This window comes from Scyliorhinus canicula, chromosome 9, assembly GCF_902713615.1.
Source record: "Scyliorhinus canicula chromosome 9, sScyCan1.1, whole genome shotgun sequence".
Lineage (NCBI taxonomy): Eukaryota > Metazoa > Chordata > Chondrichthyes > Carcharhiniformes > Scyliorhinidae > Scyliorhinus > Scyliorhinus canicula.
In genome coordinates this window covers 3,833,146-3,857,665 of record NC_052154.1, presented here as the reverse complement: position 1 = coordinate 3,857,665, position 24,520 = coordinate 3,833,146, and the positions used below count along the sequence as shown (strand labels likewise).

At 48.6% G+C, this 24,520-nt stretch overlaps 1 protein-coding gene across 1 annotated transcript; it reads left to right on the top strand.

Moving 5' to 3' along the window:
• Window positions 1-1,908: 1,908 nt before the first annotated feature.
• On the top strand, window positions 1,909-24,181 carry LOC119971066 (glucose-6-phosphate isomerase-like; the record flags this gene model as incomplete). Its single annotated transcript, XM_038806207.1, is given in 8 exon segments — window positions 1,909-2,220; window positions 7,969-8,059; window positions 10,243-10,311; window positions 16,218-16,337; window positions 16,763-16,846; window positions 21,252-21,398; window positions 23,058-23,129; window positions 24,137-24,181. Coding segments are annotated over 8 exon segments (753 nt in total), but the record flags the coding sequence as incomplete, so codon positions are not given.
• Window positions 24,182-24,520: the final 339 nt, after the last annotated feature.

Sequence of the window (24,520 nt, the reverse complement as noted above, 5' to 3'; positions counted from 1 at the left end):
GATGTGCGGGTTAGGTGGATTGGCCATGCTAAATTGCCCTTAAGTGTCCAAAAAATGTTACAGTAAGAAGTCTTACAACACCAGGTTAAAGTCCAACAGGTTTGTTTCAAACACGAGCTTTCGGAGCACGGCTCCTTCTTCAGGTGAACGGAGCCGTGCTCCGAAAGCTCGTGTTTGAAACAAACCTGTTGGACTTTAACCTGGTGTTGTAAGACTTCTTACTGTGCTCACCCCAGTCCAACGCCGGCATCTCCACATCAAAAAATGTTAAGTGGGGGTTACTGGGATAGGGTAGATACGTGGACTTCAGTAAGGTGCCCTTTGTAAGGGCCGGTGCAGACTCAATGGGCCGTATGGCCTCCTTCTGCGCTGTAAATTCTATGGATTCCTTTACATTAGCTGCTCATACTCTCTCACTTCCCCTCTGAACCCCTCAGTTGCCTCTCACTGACATCAACCTAACATCTGTCAAATGCCCTGCTTAATTTTATCTCTCAGTCTTCCATCAGCCAAGGAGCGATGGTTTGGTTTGTCCTATCTACCCCCCCCCCCCCCCCCCCCCGGCTGTGTGAATGATGAACCTCAACTGTACCTGAAATATCTCCTCATTCCAATTTTCCTGGGCCAGGTCACCCCCACAGTAGTTGAGATACTGGACAGGCTAAATTCATAAGGATGTATTAGAAAGGCTGATAAGTCATCAGGACCCCAAATAATTGTTTATTCCTTAGAGTGGTTAGCACTGTTGCTACACAGCTCCAGGGTCCCAGGTTCGATTCCCGCTAGGGTTTTCCCTGCACGTTCTCCCCATGTCTGCGTGGGTTTCCTCTGGGCGCTCTGGTTTCCTACTGCACTTCTGAAAGATGAATTGTTAGGTAATATGGACATTCTGAATTCTCCCTCAGTGTACCCAAACAGGTGTCAGAATGTATCTAGGGGATTTTCATAGTAACTTCAATGCAGTGTTAATGTAAGCCTATTTATGACAATAAGATTATTATTATAACTCCTTGTCATTTTCCTTGGCTAACCTAAACCTTATGATACTGTTCCATAAACGTTCTGATTGGCACTTGATTCAATTGGCACCTTGTTCCCCAGAACCTGATGCAACGTTTCTCATTGGGTCAGAAATATGCTGATCAGTAAAACCTCCCAAATACATTTCTGATAACTCCTCTCCTCTCTGCCCTTTATTCTGTTCCTATCAAAGTATAAATGTAGATTAAAGTCCCATATTATCACGATTACATAGTTTTTACACCAGTCTGTAATTTCCCAGCAAATTTGCTCCTGTATATCCGTGTCTCACTGTGACCTGAACACAGCAGAAAAGGATCTGATTTAACTCTTTAAGTCTCAACTCTTTCTCTTGAAACAGGAACTCCATCTTGGATTCCACTTTCTGACCTTCAGACGTGTGTTCCCCTCCACTCTTCCCCTTTCAGTCTCTAGGCAAAAAGCTGCAACGGCTTCAAGGGACCAACCCACCCTTTAAGTGTATCTGTCTCCTGTACGTGAGATGAGCTTCTTGCAATGGGGACAGACCCACAACCTCTCCCCGGGGGTGGGGGGCTCCAGTCTGGCCACCTCTCCCAGGGAGAGGGGGGGGGGGAGAGGGGGGGGGCTCCGGTCCCATCTCTCCCTCTCGGGGGGGGGGGGGGGATTCCGGTCCCGTCTCTATCGGTACCATGTTAGTGGCGGGGGGGGGCTCCGGTTGAATTGTTGCGAATTGGGGTTTGTAACAAAATCTATTGGAAAGCGGGGCAGGGCCGGGCATTGTGACGTCATCCCCACTCCAGGGCCACTATTGGTGGGAACCGTCGCCAGTCATAGAAGGGGAGGGTCCTCGCTCTCTGGCGCCGCTGATTGGCTGTCCCGCTGATACACTGTTGCAATTTCACATCCGATCCTTCAGTCTCCGCGTTCCATCCGGAGTCCAGCCACCCCCCCCAGACAGCCCATCCAGAGCCCAGACACCCTCCCCGGAGCCCAGACACTCCCCAGACACCGCGACTCCCTCCCCGGAGCCCAGACACCGAGACTCCCTCCCCGGAGCCCAGACACCGAGATCCAGAGCTCTCCTCCAGCCACTATGGCCAACGATTTCACCAGAGATGCTAAGTTCAAGGCGCTGGCAGACTGGCACCAACAGCACTGTGCCAGCCTCAAACTGCGGAAGATGTTTGAAGAGGATCCCGACCGGTTCAACCAGTTCAGGTGAGTGCGGAATGAAGCGAGTTATTGAGCAGCATTCCGTCCGAGCGGTGAGCGGGGCTGGGGAACCCCCAGTGCCTTTCGGAATGGTCCAGGGGGTCCTTCCCCCACCCCTCTTTCCCCCCCAAACACCCACTTGACAATTCCGGAATCTCTGGCGATCAGGCTGCGCTGTGTCTACGTGCCTCCCAGCACGGGGCAGTTTGGAGCTGCATTCATATTCTCAGATTCTGCTTAGTCACTCACTGTATCCCATGTCTTACTGCAGCTGCGAGGGGCTCAAACCCCGGACCACAGCCCAGCAGCCACTCAGCTGTGTCCCTGCCATCATCTCCCAAATTAACAATAAGACCATTATTGGGATGGTTCCCCTTGTAACAACCTTCAGGGGTCATTTGGACGAGGAAGTGACTTGATCATTCACAGAGCCATAGAATCTACTCCGAAGAGCCACTTCTGTGCTGTATGACTCTAATGAACTGATTATGTCTTTCAAAGAGGTGGCACATACACGGTTGGCTAAATAGCCTCCTCGCAGAGCTGCAGGATTCACAGTAAAATACATGCTGATATCTTTCTTGGAGCTGGCGTGTGCACGTATAGAGATTCTCTTGGAAAGGGATGGGCTAAGTAGTGGTTGAGGAGCAGCAACAGGTGTTCTTTCTTGGACTCCCCCCACCCAATTTAACCAGTGCATTTAAATTGATGTGTTATTGTAAAAATGAGCTGTTGAGAATTGTGATTTCCAACTAGTGACTTTCTGTAATTAGCCCAGTATTAATAAATGGGTATTAATGAATGGAGATTGGCTCTGTCGAGAGGGTTCCAGCCTGGGAACCCAGATTAATGTCAGTCCCGCTCTCCCCCCCCCCCCCCCCCCCCCCATGGGCATGTCAACTTCTCAGTGATCCACTGAATTCCATGGACCAATGAGAGTTGTTCATCTGAAGCTGACCGCAGTGGGATCTTGGGAGTGTTTCCAGACAGCTTGGGCCTCCATGAACTGGCTCAGACAGACCAGAGTGTTTCCACTCCTGGTGTCACTCACTCGATGGTGGGTCAGCTGACATACCAGATGGAACAATGCCACAACGTCTCACAGAGTCGAAGAACCCGCTGCAACACAAATCGGAGGTTGCCAGACATCCATCTAATTGTACCCCAACACAGAGTCAGTGTTGAGGGAAGGGCGAGGGTGACCATAAAGAGTGCGAATTAGCAGGGTCCTGAGGGACAGTAAGATCCTGTGTGTTGCCAACTGGTCTACACTTAACTTGAAAGACATTCCTGATTGCTAATAAATTGAAGCTATTGCAACAATGCTTGGTAGCTGAGTGAAGCAAAACCGATAAAAGAACAAAGTGCTGCAGGTTCTGGAAAGCTGCAAGCAAATCAGATGTTGAGTAGAATTTTATTAAAAGGTCAATATTGAGCCACTTTATAAATAATTGCAATTGCATTTTGAATACTCAACAGTCCTGCCCAGTACAGTAACGGATATTACAGCTCTAGAGATGATGCAGAAGAGAGAGCAACTGGAATGATTGAAGGCAGGAAGAATTGGAATATGAGAAATTATGTAAATTGGATATCTTCTCACTGGAAGAGGGAAGATTAAAAATAATAATAATAATCTTTATTGTCACAAGTAGGCTTACATTAACACTGCAATGAAGTTACTGCGAAAAGCCCCTAGTTGCCACATTCCGGTGCCTGTTCGGGTACACAGAGGGAGAATTGAGAATGTCCAATTCACCTAACAGCACATCTTTCAGGACCTGTGGGAGGAAACCGGAGCACCTGGAGGAAACCCACACAGACACGGGGAGAACGTGCAGACTCCGCACAGACAGTGACCCAAGCCAGAATCGAACCTGGGACCCTGGTGCCGTGAAGCAGCATTGCTATCAAATTTGGGCAGCGCAGTGGTTAGCACTGCTGTCTCACGGTGCTGAGGTCCCAGGTTCAATCTCGGCTCTGGGTCACTGTCCGTGTGGAGTTTTCACGTTCTCCCTGTGTTTGCGTGGGTTTCACCCCCCACAATCGAAAGATGTGCTGAATAGGTAGATTGGCCATGCTAAATTGCCCCTTCATTGGAAAAATGAATTGGGTACACTAAATTAAAAAAAAAAACATGATAATGCAGTTACTGTGAAAACCCCCTAGTCAAATTTGATACATTTAAAATAAATTTAATCAAATTTGATTTTAAAATAAATTTAATCAAAACTAGGGGATTTTCACAGTAACTTCATTGTCATGTTTGTTTTTAATTTAGAGTACCCAATTAATTTTTTCCAATTAAGGGGCAATTTAGCGTGGCCAATCTACCTGCTCAGCACATCTTTGGGTTATGGGGGCGAAACCCACTCAAACACGGGGAGAATGTGCAAACTCGACATGGACAGTGACCCAGAGCCGGGATCGAACCTGGGACCTCAGCGCTGTGAGGCAGCACTGCACCACAATGCTGCCCTTCATTGCCATGTTAATGTAAGTCTACTTGTAGCAATAATAAAGATTATTATAAAAAACACATGATCGTTTATTATTATGTGGTTTTTGGGTTTCCCAAAACTTAACAAACAGTTTCACCTTGTTCAGAACAGTAGAACCAGATGACACGACCCACACTTAATGGGGATAAAATCCAAAACTTATCTGTGGAAATGTTATTTTGATGAGTGAGTGGGCAACTGTGGAGCATGCTGCAGAGGGAGATGGTGAACACTGTTGTGATTGATTCAAATAAAAATTTGATTAATTTTTTCAGAAATTAACACATAGAGTTTCAATATGTGAGCAATTGAGACTTGACATGTGCGGGTGGGGGGGAGCGGAAACAGGTTAATTTGGCACTTTGGTCCCCGAATCGCTCCCACACTGGGGTTTCTCTCACCTCCTGTCTGGGTTTGTTGTAGACTAGTTGACAAGAGATTGATCACTGTGATTGGTCAATGACTCTGTCCTCGTTGGATCTCGTCACCAGTAGGATGGTAGAAGTTGACCTGGTTGGAATGTGGTTTTTCTTCACCCCTCTGTTCCCACGGTCGGGAGATTCCTCTGCTTGGTGTACTGAAAGGGATTGCTGCCCCCGGCTGACTGCAATCCGATGCAATTTAATCAAGCACGACTTGTCAAAATAAACCCGAACAAATCTGGAGATGTACAAATAACTGTCGGAATCTCACCAAGCTCCTTTCTTACTGATACTTATCTGAACCCACATTACAGTGCTAAGGAAACAAACAGACAGAATGAAATGAACTGAGGCATGTATCTGCTCCCCCCCCCCCCCTCCCCCACACACACACACGGGGTCTGGGGTAAAGGTTTGGAAATATTACCCCCCACAGTCACCACTCTGTTTATGGAGTGGAGCGTCTGGGTTAAAAGCTGAAACACGTGGTTTAATGCTGTTGAGATTGGGGGGAAGGCTTTACCACGTGTCTGGACTCGTTTAAAAATTTGCTTCAATAGGTCATTAACAGTTTAAACTCATGAAAGTATTGAAAAGGGGAATTGGTAACACACTTCTTCATATCAAATTATTAAATGTCAGTAAATTGCTCATCCACTTTTTAAAAAGAAAATGTGCAATAATTATGTATATATTTGGGGCACTTCCTGGTTTCAGCTCTAAACTGTGGTATGAACTTGCTTACATGTGTAAACAGTTTTTTTGGATGAACTTCAGTCAGGTAACTCCCTGACATTGATTCTGAGTTAGTAATCCCGAGAGCTGGAACTCCATTCCCACCAGTTGTAGAGCAATTGGGAATGGGTAATAAATGCTGGCCTAACACTGCGCTCATCCCAAGAAATAATTCAAAAAGACTTGTTTTAAAATCTGGTATTGATGTAAGTGACCACGAAAAGCTGTCTGTAAAAACCCAATTGGTTCACTGGGGAAGGAAACGAGGCCGTTGCCCTATCAATACTTTCATGAAATTAACACCTAGAGTTTCTCGTCACCAGCAGAATGGTAGAAGTTGACCTGGTTGGAATGTGGTTTTTCTTCACCCCTCACCATAATCTTCTTGAGGGCAACCAGGTGTGGGCTGCAGACTCAGAGAAATTCCCAAAGTTAGTTATCCCCCTGACATCCCTGAACAGATTTCACCCGGGCTGACTTGCTACAGTTGCAAAGCACAAAACTTACTCCAAACCCATTTGTTCAGCTGAAGCAAGACACCGGAATTTGATTTTAGCGTGAGTTTGTTTTAAAGTTGCTCCGAATCAGTTGCTAAGATGTCGTGTTCCTTTGGATATCAATATGATTATTGATCCGCAAGTTATTACCTGGTCTGGATATACATCACTCCAATCCTACCCTGCACGGTTGACTCTTTAAGATGGAGCTGTTGTTTTTTTTAAATTCAGAGTACCCAATTATTTTATTCCAATTAAGGGGCAATTTAGCATGGCCAATCCACAGCGCCAAGATCCCAGGCTCGATCCCGGCTCTGGGTCACTGTTTGGTGGAGTTTGCACATTCCCCCGTGTTTGCATGGGTTTCACCCCCACCACCCAAAGATGTGCAGGCTAGGTGGATTGGCCATGCTAAATTGCCCCTTAATTGGAATAAAATAATTGGGTACGTTAAATTTTCAAAACGAAAAACCAACAGCTCGATTTTAAAGAGTCAACCGTGCAGGTTGGGACTGGAGTGATGTGTATCCAGACCAGGTAATAATTCGAGGATCAATAATCCAAGATCTAAGGTGCTGAGCAGAGGAACTGGAGGTAGCCTGGGTGAAAGACCTTTTTCATATAACTAGCTTTGGAATGCAATGCCTCACTGTGAATACAGTTTCACAACACGATTGGATGAAGGGGTGGCACGGACATGTGAAAAGAGTGGGGTGAGCTGGATTATTCTTTGAAAGCGCTGCAGATTTGATGGGCTGAATGGTCTCCAGTGCTGTACTCTCAGTGAACCAGTTGGGTTTTTGTAACAATCTGTGTCTTCAAATTGCGATTTAAACTGGTCACCATCACTACACCCTTTCAGAATTCAATTTCCCACAGTGGGATTTGAACTCTGAACCTCTGGATTGCTGCTCCAGGCCCCTCAGCTACTGTTCTTGTGCTTATAGAAGATAGAACAGTACAGCATAGAACAGGCCCTTTGGCCCTTGATGTTGTGCCGAGCAATGATCACCCTACTCAAGTCAACGTATCCACCCTATACCAGTAACCCAACAACCCCCCCCCCTATTAACCTTATTTTTTAGGACACTAAGGGCAATTTAGCATGGCCAATCCACCTAACCCGCACATCTTTGGACTGTGGGAGGAAACCGGAGCACCCGGAGGAAACCCACGCAGACACGGGGAGGACGTGCAGACTCCGCACAGACAGTGACCCAGCCGGGAATCGAACCTGGGACCCTGGAGCTGTGAAGCATTTATGCTAACCACCATGCTACCGTGCTGCCCTTATAGGGGCTGGTTTAGCACAGCGGGCTAAACAGCTGACTTGTAATGCAGGACAATGCAAGCAGCGTGTGTTCAATTCGCGTACCACCCGAACAGGCGCCGGAATGTGGCGACTAGGGGCTTTTCACAGTAACTTCATTTGAAGCCTACTCGTGACAATAAGTGATTATTATTATTCTGGGACCGGTGTTACTGACGTTACCTTAATGACTTGCAGTGTGATGGGGAGAGCCTTTACTAAAGGGCACAGCCAAGTCAACCTGTGTGGAAATCCGTGCTCTAACTCTCCTTCTCCTTCTCTACCCACAGTTTAAACCTCAAGACAGACGATGGAGATATCCTTCTCGATTATTCGAAGAATCTCGTTACTGCTGATGTGATGAAGATGCTTTTTGACCTGGTGAGTGTCACCTTACCGCAGATGGGAGGGGCTTGTTTACTTTAGCAGAGAGGCCATTGACTTTTTCAAAATTTATTTATGGGATCTGGGCGTCGGTGGACAGGCCAGTATTTATTGTCCATCCCTAGTTGCCCTTCAGAAGGTGGGGGTGAGTTGTCTTCTTGAATCCGCTGCAGTCCCTGAGGCCTAGTTACACCCACTGTGCTGTTAGGGAGGGAGCTCCAGGATGTTCCCCCAGCGACAGTGAAGGTACGGCGATATTTAAAAAAAAATTTACAGTACCTATTATTTATTTCTAAAGGGGCAATTCAGTGTGGCCAATCCACTGCACATCTTTGGGTTGTAGGGGTGAAACCCACATAGACACGGGGAGAATGTGCAAGAAGGAACAGCGATATATTTCCAAGTCAGGGTGGTGTGTGATTTAAAGGGGAACCTCCAGGTGGTGGGGTTACCAGGTAGCTGCTGGATATGTCCTTCTAGATCAGGGGTGGGCAAACTTTTCCGTGCAAGGGCCACATTCAGAAATTCACAATTCACAAAGGGCCGCATAGTATATTAAGTAAAATAATTACTTCACCCGGTTATGATTCTGGGTGCCTCATATAGAACATAGAACAGTACAGCACAGAACAGGCCCTTCGGCCCTCGACGTTGTGCCGAGCAATGATCACCCTACTCAAGTCAACGTATCCACCCTATACCAGTAAGTAACCCAACAGCCCCCCCATTAACCTTAAAAAAACATTTTTTTTTAAAAAAAATTTTTTCTTTTTTTTTAATGACTTGGTGGGCCGCAGAAATACCTTTGGCGGGCTGCATGTGGCCCGCGGGCTGTAGTTTGCCCACCCCTGTTCTAGATAGTACTGGTCATGGGTTTGGAAGGTGTTGCCGAAGGAACCTTGGTGAATTCCTGCAATGCATTTTGTAGATGGTACACACGGCTGCCACTGTTCCCCGGTGGTGGAGGGTTTGAATGTTTGTGGAAGGGGAGCAATCAAGCGGGGCTGCTTTGTCCTGGATTGTGTCAAGTTTCTTGAGTGTTGTTGGAGCTGCACTCATCCAGGCAAGTGGAGAGTGTTCCATCACACTCCTGACTTGTGCCTTGTAGATGATGGAGAGGATTTGGGGGGTCAGGAGGTGAGCTACTCACCGAAGGATTCCTAGTCTTTGACCTGCCCGAAGTCTAGGGCATTGACTAGGGGGCATGATTTAAAGAGATTGGTAGAAAGATTAGAGGGGAGATGGGGAAATGTTTTCCACCCACAGTGATGTGGGGTCTGGAACTCACTGCCTGAAAGGGGAGTAAGCTCTCAACTCATTGAAGAGGTGTCTGGATTTGCCCCTCCAGCTGTAACCTGCTGGACTACTGACCAAATGCAGCAAAGTGGGGTTAGGTGTTGGCTGGCACAGACCCGATGGGCTAAGTGGCCTCTTTCTGTGTTGCAAACTTCCTCTACTTCTCAAACAGTATTTGATTAATGTAATGGAAGAATTTGTGTTTCTATAACACCGTTCATATCCTCAACATATCCCAAAATGCTTCCCACTCGATCAATTCTAGATGATCTTCATTTTGTTTGGCTGGTTTTCGATTTGGGGGAGGGGAATGAGTCATTAACTGACCTTGTACACCATGAGTACTAGCTATTTGACTGTGGGAGCCAGCATTGATCCCAGTTATATGACTGTACGCACTCACAGCCCAGTCACACACTCACCAGCAGCTTTCACTCATAACGGTCTGTCTCTCATGGGAATTCAGTCTTTCCTCCTCCTCCCCACCCACCCAATCTTAGGTACTGAGGCAATGGTTTTGCTGCCTCCGCTCCCAACTCCACACATGCTGATCACCCCCCACCCCCATTGGTCAAGTTCTGGGTTATTACTCTGCGCGTTTGCTCAACATTCTTCCCCCAAACCAACATTACAAAAAGTACAAATTAACTGCTCATTGATGTCACTGCAGTTCGTGGGATCTTGCTATGTATAGAATGACTGCAACATTTATCATTATAACAACCGGCACAGCTCAATCCCACTCATTGTTGCAAAAGGATTTGCTGTGTTTTAAGAGCAGTTACACCTGTCCTGCCTATTGCTCGTGCCTGCTCCAAGCCTCTCAAACCTGCAGAACACACCAGAGATTATTTAAAGTCTATCTGTGTTTTATTTTACCCCAGGCGAGATCCAGAGGTATAGAGAAAGCCAGAGAACGCATGTTCACCGGGGAGAAGATTAACTTCACAGAGGTAAGAGTGATTGAGAATTTAGTATGAATCCAAAAACGTTCTCTCCATCGTGGTTGTTTAGTGCACGATGTGGACTTCGCTGGCTAGGTAAGTATTTTTATTGCCCATCCCTCATTGCCCCTTTTGAAGGTGGCGGTGAGCTGCCTTCTTGAAGTTCGAGATGTAGGTACACCCACTGTGCTGTTAGGAATGATTTCCAGGATTTTGACCGAGCGACAGCGAAGGAACGGCCGATATATTTCCAAGTCAGGGTGGTGAGTGACTTGGAGAGGAACCTCCAGGTGGGGGGGTTCCCAGGTATCTGCTGTTCTTGTCCTTCTAGCTGGTAGTGGTTGTGTTTGAAAGGTGAAGTTGAAGAATGTGTAAACTCTGACCTTCACTTAAAGATGTTTAGCAACAGGATGAGCCAGAAAACCATATTCCTCAATCCCGGAAAACCACTTCTTCCCCATATTGCACAATCCCGTAAAAGCACCTCCTCCCCATATCGCTCAATCCTGGAAAACCACCTCCTCCCATGTCCTCAATCCCAGAACGCCAACTGCTCCCCATATCCCTCGGTCCCACTTTCCTGGAGCTGCCTCTATATGCCACAGTCGCTTTTCCTTGTAAATTATTCCATTGCTCAGTTGGTAAAATGGTCCCTCTTCCAGAGGGACAGGGAGAGAAAATTAGCTGCAGTGGGCGCAACTAGTTTTGGTGCCGTTTTGTCTTTTGAGAGTAATCTCCTTCCTCATTATCCAGCTGCATGCACAGGAGTTGGCCTTGAATGTTGAAAGGACTCGTGTCCCTATAGGCAGCTGTGTCACCCTTGGCAGGATGTGGTACAACCAGAACTTGTGAAATGGCTTTTACGTAATGCTGTGTCTGTGTGGACACGTCAAACTGGGAGAGTTCTTCCTGAAGCAGAATAGAAGACTGAGTTTGGGCAGTTGTGTGATGCTCCGTAAGAGCCATGACTCAGTGAGCTGCACCCTTCCATCTGTCAGAAGATCTGGGGTCTCAGGCTGACTCTCCCCGGCTTGGGGGGGGGGGGGGGGGGGGGGGGGGGGGGGGGTTGGAAGGCCCCGAACTCGGTCTCAGAATAAGGGGAAGACAATTTAGGACAGATGAGGCGGAATTTCTTCAGTCAGAGGGTGATGAATCTGTGGAATTCTCTACCCCGTGGGCTGTGGAGGCTCACAGTCATTGAGCAGGTTCACGACTAAGAATATTGGATTTCTAGATGGTAAAGATATTAAGGGTTATGGGGATAATGCAGGAAGATGGCACGGAGAAGATCAGCCATGAGCTGGCTAAAGGGGCAGAATGGCCTGCTCCTGCTCCTATTTCCCATGTTCCTCCAGTGCAGTATTGAGGGACTGCAACACTGTCAGAGGTGCATTTTGGTCTACATTTATCTTTTTTCTTAAATACATTTAAAGTACCCAATTAATTTTTTCCAATTAAGGGGCAATTTAATGTGGCCAATCCACCCAACCTGCACATCTTTGGGTTGTGGGGGTGAAACCCACGCAGACACGGGGAGAATGTGCAAACCCCACACGGACAGTGACCCAGAGCCGGAATCGAACCTGGGACCTCAGCACCGTGAGGCAGCAGGGCTAACCACTGCACCACCGTCCTGCCTCTACATTTCATCTTAACACATGCTGATTAACTATTCCACTTGGCACATCTATAACTGCAGGGAGTGGAGCTGGAGCAGAGTGGCAATTGAGGCTGTGGGCATGCAGAGCCCATTCTGATGCATGTTAGAATATTTAAGCTGCTTTACAGTCGAAACATTCCAGCATTTTAGTTGGAGTGAATGTAGAGGAAATAGAAATGGATAAAGAAAGATAACGTGGAAACTCAAAGTGTTATGGGCCAGGGTTTAGAGAACCCCAAAGTGTATCATGGAGTTCACCTGACCCACAACTTTTAATAGATTGTGGTATGGGGAGCACACGGCCCACTCTACAGGTGTGGGAGAGCAGAAATGGAAAAGTATTTTTTTAAAGCAAAACAATGTTTATTCTATGAACTCAAGTTAACCTTTTTAAAGCATACAATGAACATCTTAGCAACAATCAATTCAAATACAACCCACAAAGAATACAACACTAAGTAATCCTTAAGTTGTCCTTTTAACATCCATAAGACTTTTTGAAAAAAAACCTTTAAACAGAAGCACATCAGGTTAAAGTCACTGCTGAGAGCAGTTATTAGTTTTAAATCACCAAAGGATCGATTTACAGTCTTTAGATTACAGAGAGAGAGAGACTAATACACCTTCTGGCTGTGACTGCAGCAATCCAGTTAGCATAAATGTTTCACAGCTCCAGGGTCCCAGGTTCGATTCCCGGCTTGGGTCACTGTCTGTGTGGAGTCTGCACATCCTCCCCCTGTGTGCGTGGGTTTCCTCCGGGTGCTCCGGTTTCCTCCCACAGTCCAAAGATGTGCAGGTTAGGTGGATTGGCCATTCTAAATTGCCCTTAGTGTTAGGTGGGGTTACTAGGCTATGGGGATAGGGTGGAGGTATGGGCTTGGGTAGGGTGCTCTTTCCAAGAGCTGGTGCAGACTCGATGGGCTGAATGGCCTCCTTCTGCACTGTAAATTCTATGAAATCTATGAAAACAAAACTAAAACACACCCTGTGGCAAACAGACTAAAACAAAAGTAAAAAGCTGACAGACAGCCCAGCTCCACCCACACTCTGACATCACTGATAAACACCCATTTCTTAAATGTACATTTCCTAAACACTCATTTCTTAAAGGTACTCCCACATGACAAAAGGAATGAGAAACACTCTGAACAGGAGGTGGTTTATACTGAGGTGAAGCACAGTGGCTAAGGCACCATATGATGAAAGGTCACAAAGTTTGCTGAGGTTCCTCGATTAAGGGTTTTACCTCACTCTTAACCTTTCTGCCTTTGCCGATGCAGGAAATGGAACCGAGAACGGCTAGAAATCTTTCCACTCAGGCTTGTAAATCTTGGCAATTCGCTGCCCCAGAGAGTTGTGCAGTTTATCATAGAATCTCTGCAGTGCAGAAGGAGGCCATTCAGCCCATCGAGTCAGCACCCTCTGAAAGAGCACCCCACCTAGGGACAGCCCCCCCCCCCCCCCCCCCCCCCCCCCCCATCCCTGTAACCCCACTTAACCTTTTGAACACTAAGGAGCAATTTAGCATGGCCAGTCCACCTAACCTGTACATCTTTGGATTGTGGGAGGAAACTGGAGCACCCGGAGGAAACCCACGCAGACAGTCACCCAAGGCTGGAATTGAACCCGGAACCTGGTGCTATGAGGCAGCAATGCTAGCCACTGTGCCGCCCCATATGTATAATTAAGACAGACATTGATAGATTTTTGGATATGGAGGGATATAGAGACTGTGAGGAAGGTGGAGTTGAGGTAGAAGATTAGCCACGATCTTGCTGAATGGAGGAATAGACTCGAGGGGCCGAATGGCTGCCGCCAACTCCTGTTTACTACATCGACAAAGACAGAAAGATTATAGTGAGCTCAGCGAATCAAACACACACCTTCACATACTGTTGTTATTAGCCGAATGTTATAAGAATGAGATGTTGGCCCTGGAAGGTAAGATTACTCCCAAGGTTGTGAGAAGCCCGTTCACTGTATCGGTGACCTGTCAGCGTTATAACTCTGATTAGCTCGGTCAAAACTTTAATTATCCGCTGATTAATATAATCCTGTAGAGCCAAGAATAACAGGCAACATACTGCCTGAGTGGAGTGGAGTCATAGTCAGACTTAATATTTTTTTTTAATTTAGTGTACCCAATTCATTTTTTCAATTTAGCGTGACCAATCCACCTACCCTGCACATCTTTGGGTTGTGGGGGTGAGACCCACACAAACACGGGGAGAATGTGCAAACTCCACACGGACAGTGACCCGGGGCCGGGATCGAACCTGAGACCTCGGTGCCGTGAGGCAGCAGTGCTAACCACTGCGCCACTTTGCTGCCCGAGTCATAGTCATAGATGACTATGACTCATAGAGTCATAGAATTTACAGTGCAGAAAGAGGCCACTCAGCCCATCTAGTCTGCACCGGCCCTTGGAAAGAGCACCCTACTTAAGACCACACCTCCACCCTATCCCAGTAACCCCAGTTAACCTTTTTTTTGGACACTAAGGGCAATTTATCACGGCCAATCCACCTAACTTGCACATCTTTGGACTGTGGGAGGAAACCGGAGCACCCGGAGGAAACCCACGTAAACACAGACCGTGCAGACTCCGCACAGACAGTGACCCAAGCCGGGAATCGAACCTGGGACCCTGGAGCTGTGAAGCAACAGTGCTAACCACTGTGCTACCATGCTGTCCTGCCTTTCCACCGGGTCTTATGGGTTATGGATTCAACACATGGACGGATGACGCCATTTGTAGGCTGGGGAACGTGTTCAGAAATGCTGCCGTGTCATCTTTGAGCGGCTATGCCAACAATTTGACATCCCGAGGTGTTCCTTTTTTAAGCATTTACAGCTTAGAGATTTTATTTTGACTCCTACATTTCCCCGGTGGAAAAAAACTCTGAATTCTGTGCAGCTCAAACAGTTAATTAGAAGGTTCTAAGATAATTTGTGTTCTTGATCCTGTGTCAGTGTATCGGGTACCCTGTAATCCTGGGGAAAGTACTCTGGGACTAACATTGATAAGGAGACATGGGGTAGTATATGGGGTTTACCAGCAAGATTTCTGTTTACAATGTAATGTAAGCGATTCGAGATACTGAACCATTTACATATTACGCCTAGTCTTAGACACTGGTTTAATCCTGATATAGCCCAGATGTGCCTAAAGTCCCTGGTAGTGAAGGTGATTATATTGTGCATGGGCCTGTGCTAAGATTCAATCCTATTGGTCTGTTGTAGTTGGAGAGCTGGAGAAGACCATTGACAGCCTTTTCATTTAATCCATTGTTCCTAATTCTGGGTCTTCGAGATGGGAGAATTACTGATACTAATGAAAAGTGTTGCATAGCTTCCTGCCTTCTGCAGCTCGCAAAAATATCCTATGCTCCTAGATTAGTGAAAAAAAGATCCTTCAATTCAAAACTGACATTAATTAGTTATTCAGGGCAGCATGGTGGTGCAGTGGGTTAGCCCTGCTGCCTCACGGCGCCGAGGTCCCAGGTTCGATCCCGGCTCTGGGTCACTGTCCGTGTGGAGTTTGCACATTCTCCCCGTGTTTGTGTGGGTTTCGCCCCCACAACCCAAAGATGGTGGAATGACCACGCTAAATTGCCCCTTAATTGGAAAAATGAATTGGGTACTCTAAATTTTTTTTTTTTAAATAGTTATTCAATGTATCCCTATGGAATTTCTGACATCTGTGATCCGATTTAAATCTGATGCATTCGGTAAAGTGTGGGATCCTTCTCTCAAGCTTCCAGGCTCCACCCTATCTAACTTGTTCCTGTTGGGTTTCCATGAGCATTATTGTATGTCTTGACCTCTCAATACATGAAGGTTTGCACCCTGAACTATTATCCTTTTTGCACCCACTTGGCCATATCCTCAATTTCCCCTCTTTGTAATCCGTTATTAACTTGTTACTGGATTGATCCAATATTTAAACTGGAGGCACCAGTTCCTTAAGTACATGGTTGTAAATTTATCCTGTTTTGTTGCTTCCTATATTTTGCAACAATTCCTGTTTTGTGTTGTACCTGTTTTGCATTGTTTAGTTTTGCTCTTTTACTTTTTTCTCTTACGTTATTTGTACACAATGTATATTAAATATTCTTGGGCCTGAGTCAGATGGAAGTTATTGTTCTAGATTACCAATCCTGAGTTGTGACCCTGACCATGGGGAAATCTGCTAACAGTGTGTTTGGATGTGATGTAGACCAGTGTGTAAAACGCTTTGATTCCCTCTCCCCAGGACCGTGCGGTACTTCACATTGCACTGAGGAACCGTTCCAATATAGCCATCCCGGTCGACGGTAAGGACGTGATGCCAGAGATCAATGCCGTGCTGGAGAAGATGAAACATTTTTGCCAGGTTAGTGAGTGAGTGAGTGAATCGAGTGAGTGAGCAGCTAGAGAGGCAACGGCCACCGTGAACCCTCCCCGCCAATTCGGCAACCACCTGGGCCGTCTGAACCCGTGGGAACCACATTTACATCAAAGGTTCACATGGGACATCCTGGTGATGGGGCGTGATTGGCTGGACCCTTGGTGAGGTGTCGGGGGGTCTGTACCTGGATTCCCGCTGCCTCGATAAATGTTGTTGTTGTTCACACCGATTCTTCACAAACAGAAATCCGCCAAGACGATAGTGACATGGGGTCCATTGAAGGTGGGAAATAGGGGTTGATTTGGGATTGTTTGCTAGTTGTTCAGAGCTGAATGCTGGAATGTAATTGGTGGCTGGATGGAAAGCTGACCCTGATGGTTTGAGTCTCACTGAGTCTGATTCTCTTGCAGAGAGTTCGTGGTGGGGAATGGAAGGGATACACCGGAAAGACTATGACCGACATTGTCAATATCGGGATCGGAGGCTCGGATCTGGTAAGGATAACTCAACACTAACTCTTCATCAAGGGCAACAAATATGGGATCAGACAGGGTGACAGCTGCAAACATCCCGAGGTGCAAAGCTTCGAACAAGTTTATCAAAGACCTGGGGTGGTTGCGATATGTCATTGTATAACACCGGGGTACAGTACTGGTGGGGACGGGTCTGTCACTGTATAACACTGGGGTACAGTACTGGTGGGGACGGGCCTGTCACTGCATAACACTGGGGTACAGTACTGGTGGGGACGGGTCTGTCACTGTATAACACTGGGGTACAGTACTGGTGGGGACGGGCCTGTCACTGTATAACACTGGGGTACAGTACTGGTGGGGATGGGTCTGTCACTGTATAACACTGGGTACAGTACTGGTGGGGACAGGTCTGTCACTGTATAACACTGGGGTACAGTACTGGTGGGGGCGGGTCTGTCACTGTATTACCCTGGGGTACAGTACTGGTGGGGATGGGTCTGTCACTGTATAACACTGGGGTACAGTACTGGTGGGGATGGATCTGTCACTGTATAACACTGGGGTACAGTACTGGTGGGGATGGGTCTGTCACTGTATAACACTGGGGTACAGTACTGGTGGGGATGGGTCTGTCACTGTATAACACTGGGGTACAGTACTGGTGGGGACAGGGTCTGTCACTGTATAACACTGGGGTACAGTACTGGTGGGGGCGGGTCTGTCACTGTATTACACTGGGGTACAGTACTGGTGGGGAGGGTCTGTCACTGTATAACACTGGGGTACAGTACTGGTGGGGATGGGTCTGTCACTGTATAACACGGGTACAGTACTGGTGGGGACGGGTCTGTCACTGTATAACACTGGGGTACAGTACTGGTGGGGACGGTCTGTCACTGTATAACACTGGGGTACAGTACTGGTGGGGACGGGTCTGTCACTGTATAACACTGGGGTACAGTACTGGTGGGGACGGGTCTGTCACTGTATAACACTGGGGTACAGTACTGGTGGGGACGGGTCTGTCACTGTATAACACTGGGGTACAGTACTGGTGGGGACGGGTCTGTCACTGTATAACACTGGGGTACAGTACTGGTGGGGACGGGTCTGTCACTGTATAACACTGGGGTACAGTACTGGTGGGGACGGGTCTGTCACTGTATAACACTGGGGTACAGTACTGGTGGGGACGGGTCTGTCACTGTATAACACTGGGGTACAGTACTGGTGGGGACTGGGTCTGTCACTGTATAACACTGGGGTACAGTACTGGTGGGGGACGGTCTGTCACTGTATAACACTGGGGTACAGTACTGGTGGGGACGGGTCTGTCTCTGTATAACACTGGGGTACAGTACTGGTGGGGACGGGTCTGTCACTGTATAACACTGGGGTACAGTATTGGTGGGAACGGGTCTGACACTGTATAACACGGGTACAGTATTGGTGGAGACGGGTCTGTCACTGTATACCACTGGGGTACAGTACTGGTGGGGAAGGGTCTGTCACTGTATAACACTGGGGTACAGTACTGGTGGGGATGGGTCTGTTGCTGTATAACACTGGGGTACAGTACTGGTGGAGACGGGTCTGTCGCTGTATAACACTGGGGTACAGTACTGGTGGGGACGGGTCTGTCTCTGTATAACACTGGGGTACAGTACTGGTGGGGATGGGTCTGTCTCTGTATAACACTGGGGTACAGTACTGATGGGGACGGGTCTGTCACTGTATAACACTGGGGTACAGTACTGGTGGGGACGGGTCTGTCACTGTATAACACTGGGGTACAGTACTGGTGGGGAGGGTCTGTCACTGTATAACACTGGGGTACAGTACTGGTGGGGACGGGTCTGTCACTGTATAACACGGGGTACAGTACTGGTGGAGACGGGTCTGTCACTGTATAACACTGGGGTACAGTACTGGTGGGGATGGGTCTGTCACTGTATAACACTGGGGTACAGTACTGGTGGGGACAGTCTGTCACTGTATAACACTGGGGTACAGTACTGGTGGGGACGGGTCTGTCACTGTATAACACTGGGGTACAGTACTGGTGGGGACGGGTCTGTCACTGTATAACACTGGGGTACAGTACTGGTGGGGAGGGTCTGTCACTGTATAACACTGGGGTACAGTACTGGTGGGGACGGGTCTGTCACTGTATAACACTGGGGTTCAGTACTGATGGGGACAGTCTGTCACTGTATAACACTGGGGTACAGTACTGGTGGGGACGGGTCTGTCACTGTATAACACTGGGGTACAGTACTGGTGGGGACGGGTCTGTCTCTGTACAACACTGGGGTACAGTACTGGTGGGGACGGGTCTGTCACTGTATAACACTGGGGTACAGTACTGGTGGGGACGGGTCTGTCACTGTATAACACTGGGGTACAGTACTGGTGGGGACGGGTCTGTCACTGTACCACTGCGGAACAGTACTGGTGGGGATGGGTCTGTCACTCTATAACACTGGGGTACAGTACTGGTGGGGACGGGCCTGTCACTGCTATAACACTGGGGTACAGTACTGGTGGGGACGGGTCTGTCACTGTATAACACTGGGCTACAGTACTGGTGGGGACGGGTCTGTCACTGTATAACACTGGGGTACAGTACTGGTGGGGATGGGTCTGTCACTGTATAACACTGGGGTACAGTACTGGTGGGGACGGTCTGTCACTGTATAACACTGGGGTACAGTACTGGTGGGGACGGGTCTGTCACTGTATAACACTGGGGTACAGTACTGGTGGGGACGGGTCTGTCACTGTATAACACTGGGGTACAGTACTGGTGGGGAGGGTCTGTCACTGTATAACACTGGGGTACAGTACTGGTGGGGACGGGTCTGTCACTGTATAACACTGGGGTTCAGTACTGATGGGGACAGGTCTGTCACTGTATAACACTGGGGTACAGTACTGGTGGGGACGGGTCTGTCACTGTATAACACTGGGGTACAGTACTGGTGGGGACGGGTCTGTCTCTGTACAACACTGGGGTACAGTACTGGTGGGGACGGGTCTGTCACTGTATAACACTGGGGTACAGTACTGGTGGGGACGGGTCTGTCACTGTATAACACTGGGGTACAGTACTGGTGGGGACGGGTCTGTCACTGTACCACTGCGGAACAGTACTGGTGGGGATGGGTCTGTCACTCTATAACACTGGGGTACAGTACTGGTGGGGACGGGCCTGTCACTGCATAACACTGGGGTACAGTACTGGTGGGGACGGGTCTGTCACTGTATAACACTGGGCTACAGTACTGGTGGGGACGGGTCTGTCACTGTATAACACTGGGGTACAGTACTGGTGGGGACGGGTCTGTCACTGTATAACATCGGGGTACAGTACTGGTGGGGATGGGTCTGTCACTGTGTAACACTGGGGTACAGTACTGGTGGGGACGGGTCTGTCACTGTATAACCCTGGGGTACAGTACTGGTGGGGGTGGATCTGTCACTGAATAACACTGGGATACAGTACTGGTGGGGATGGGTCTGTCACTGTATAACACTGGGGTACAGTACTTGTGGGGACTGGTCTGTCGCTGTATAACACTGGGGTACAATACTGGTGGGGACGGGTCTGTCACTGTATAGCACTGGGGTACAGTACTGGTGGGGACGGGTCTGTCACTGTGTAACACTGGGGTACAGTACTGGTGGGGCCGGGCCTGTCACTGTATAACACGGGGTACAGTACTGGTGGGGACGGGTCTATCACTGTATACCACTGGGGTACAGTACTGGTGGGGACGGGTCTGTCACTGTATAACACTGGGGTACAGTACTGGTGGGGACGGGTCTGTCTCTGTATAACACTGGGGTACAGTACTGGTGGGGACAGGTCTGTCACTGTGTAACACTGGGGTACAGTACTGGTGGGGATGGGTCTGTCACTGTATAACACTGGGGTACAGTACTGGTGGGGACGGGTCTGTCACTGTATAACACTGGGGTACAGTACTGGTGGGGACGGGTCTGTCACTGTATAACACTGGGGTACAGTACTGGTGGGGACGGGTCTGTCACTGTATAACACTGGGGTACAGTACTGGTGGGGATGGGTCTGTCACTGTATAACACTGGGGTACAGTACTGGTGGGGACGGGTCTGTCACTGTATAACTCTGGGGTACAGTACTGGTGGGGACGGGTCTGTCACTGTATAACACTGGGGTACAGTACTGGTGGGGACGGGTCTGTCACTGTATAACACTGGGGTACAGTACTGGTATCAGTCCTGTTGTTGAAGTATTGATTGTGTCTGGTCTGTTTTTCCCTCTGTATTGGTAATTGCTGTGGTAAATACCAGTTGGGGGGGGGGACTCTAAGAATGTGTTGTCTGTCTTCTCCGTATCCTCCCTTATCCAAGTTCAAACTGTGCTCTTCTTCTATCCCAGGGCCCACTCATGGTAACCGAATCTCTCAAACCCTACGCTAAGGGTGGGCCAAAGGCCTGGTTTGTGTCTAACATTGATGGTACCCACATGGCAAAGACCCTGGCAGAGCTGAATCCGGAGACCACCCTCTTCATCATTGCATCCAAGGTCAGTGTCTGACTATTACAATCCCGGACAGACCACAACAAAGTCTAGGATACTGGACAGAAATCCCAATATTTTATTTTAACGTTGTAAGACTGTGAGGAAAGGACACCTCGTTCTCGGAATGATTCCACGAATAAATAGGGATCTGGCAAATTAAAACAAACTTTATTACCAACACCATATTAAAATATCTTTAGCATCACACAAGAAAATAACCTTAATTACCCCTTAAACAATGCTAATCACTATAGTAGCACTTAACCCTTAACTGCTATCTTTATTCCCCCTCAAACAACAATAGAACCCATCTCGGCTCTCGATCCACTTTCAAATACAGTTGGCACTCAGCAATACCTGCTGTTCAGAGATTTCCGGATACTCTACTTTGAGAAAGAGAGACTTTTTGACACTGCTTTAAAGAAAAGACCTGAATCCTTCCAGAACCAAGCAGAAACTCGGGCTGTATTTCTTCCGAAGCTGCTTCTCAAGTTTGTTTCAGCTCACCTTCCAGCCACGCAATTCTGAACTGCTTGGACAGAAATTGCTAATCTGTCTACAGACGTATCTTTAACTAAACTGCAGTGAGAGCCGATGCTTCTCTTCTGCTCACATCTCAATCTAAAACTCAACTAAACTTTTCCTTAAAATGCCTGGTACCTTGCTCCTCCCCGTGAATTACATCACCGTACCAAGCTGAAACACAATAGGCTGGGTTCTCCACTGGCGGAATCCCCCATTTCACTGGCAGCGCAAACCTGCCCACGGATTTCCCGATGGTGTGGGGGTGCCCACAATGGGGAAACCCCATTGGCTGGCTGCCGGGACGGAGGATCCTGCTGCCGATGGGGACCCACTGCACCAGCGGCGGGGTTGAGAGTCCTGCCCAATGTATCGAATTAACTCCACAGTGAACTCACTTTATTCAAACAAAACTTCATGAGCCCAAGCTTTTACAATGCCTGAATTGCACCTCTGGCTCCCGAAACCTTTCAAACCAGGATTCTTTAAAAACGCTATTGCAGCAGTCATACACACATTAATCCAGGATTTTAACCCTTACTGCACTCAATATCTGTAAAACAATAGATCCTTAATTCATCAGCTGCCATTGACCATGACCAGTCTGCAGGCACTTGTATTTCAGATGTTTTGGAGTCAGAGAGGTCACAGCACAGAAAAGGCCATTCGGCCCATCAGCTTGCACCAATCAAAAACAACCACTTAACTATTCTAATTTAATTTCCCAGCCCTTGGCCCATAGCCCTGTCTACCCTGGGATCGCAAACGCACATCTAAAATACCTCTTCCATGTAATGAGGGTCTCTGCCTCCACCACCCTTCCAGGCAGCGGGTTCCAAACTCACATCTCTGGATAAAGGTTTCCCTCACTTCCCCTCTTGCCAACCTCCCTCCCTTGTGACTTAACTGGTCCAGACATCTATACCTTCCTGACTCACTTGGTGTTTCTTCTCATTTTGGCTGTGCATCTATCCCTACTGAACCTTCTCTCAGGATCCCAGCCCCCTCCCGATGCCCCCCCCCCTCCCCCGGCACACGAATCAGAGCCCCAGACATTATGGGGAGTTGGTGTTGGGGGCCTGGGAGCACCAGGAACAGTGGGGGGCCTTGAGTTGTTAACCATCTCTCTTTGATCTCCAGACCTTCACCACCCAGGAGACTATCACCAATGCGGAGTCGGCGAAAGAGTGGTTCCTCAAAGCTGCAAGCGATGTGAGTTGTGTGGAGGGGGTGGAGCAGGGAGTGGAGGGGAGGATGGGTGTTTTAGATTTGCATTTGGTTACCCTATCTACCCCCTCGGGGCCCTGACCTGAGTTGCAATCCTTGGGCAGCCTCTAGTGTCCCAACCACAAATCCAGTCTTCACTCGTGACGCAGATGGTGGGTAATGGGCTATTGTGCTGGAGGGGGTGGGGGGGCTCGGACAAAAAAAATCTGGGTGACCCGATAGTGGCTACAATTCTTTAAAAGTAGAACCAATGCCAATTGCTCAGCTTCTTGAGTAGTTTGTGACCCTGTGGGATGGACGTGGATCAGGAGGTTTCTGATCTGACCCTCGTTTGACCCATTTCGTTGCAGCCAGGGTGGAATTAATTATCAGGCAACTGATGTGAGAGGGAGGATGGCTGAGTGACAGCAGCAAAAGGAGGGCGTTTCAGCTCATTGAGTCTGCTGGCTGGAAAGGAACTGAGGCCTCCGAGCTGTGAGGTCCATGTGTGTGTCCAGCAGAAGCGGATGTTGCGAGTGTCTCTGGGAGGATGGCACAGCCAGGACTGACTCTGCGGCCGAGAGGACAGGTGTCGGTGGGCAGGCTGTGCTCCGGCTGGGTGGCACTGACCATCGGTCACTTACACTCCTTGTGCCAGGCCAGCTGGGCACCGCCCAACTTTGAGATGGAGCAATTTCAGGAAGCGTTGCTGACCGATTAACCGGGACTGGAGGATTCCGTTTCCCAACTGCTTCCAGAATGTTACCATTCGCGTTGAGAAATGACATTTTTAACATCAATAAACAAAACTATTCCAAGAAAATTAAACTGTCAATTGTCCCGATGGTTTTTCAGCCACGTGTTGCGCTGAATCCCGGAGACTCCCGGACAGTCCTGGGGAGTCGGCAACTCCTGGACATTCTCACCTTGGGCAGAAATGTTATTTGTTTTTCTCCAATGATTGTGCGACGATTCTTTGTTGCGATTAACTTTCTCCCTTTGCTCTCCCTCAGCCTTCTGCAGTTGCCAAGCACTTTGTTGCCTTGTCGACAAATGCTGTGAGTATATTTCAAACCCAACCTGTGATGAACTGACGGTTTCTCACCCAAATATTTGTTAACATTACTGTGGCCAACCCCCTGGCAGTGCCCCACCCCCCTCTCCCCCAGTGTCGTAGTCGTCTCTATCCCCCCCGCCCCCCCAGCGGCCAGCCCCCTGGCAGTGCGCCCCCCCCCCAGTGTCCTCCGCCCCCCCCCTCTCCCCCAGTGTCGTCGTTTCCCCCCCCCCCCCCCCCAGCCCCCTAGCAGTGTGTCCGCTCCCCCCCCCCCCCCCCCCCAGCCCCCTGGCAGTGCCCCCCCCCCCCCCCCCCACTGGCAGTGCGCCGCTCCCCCCAACCT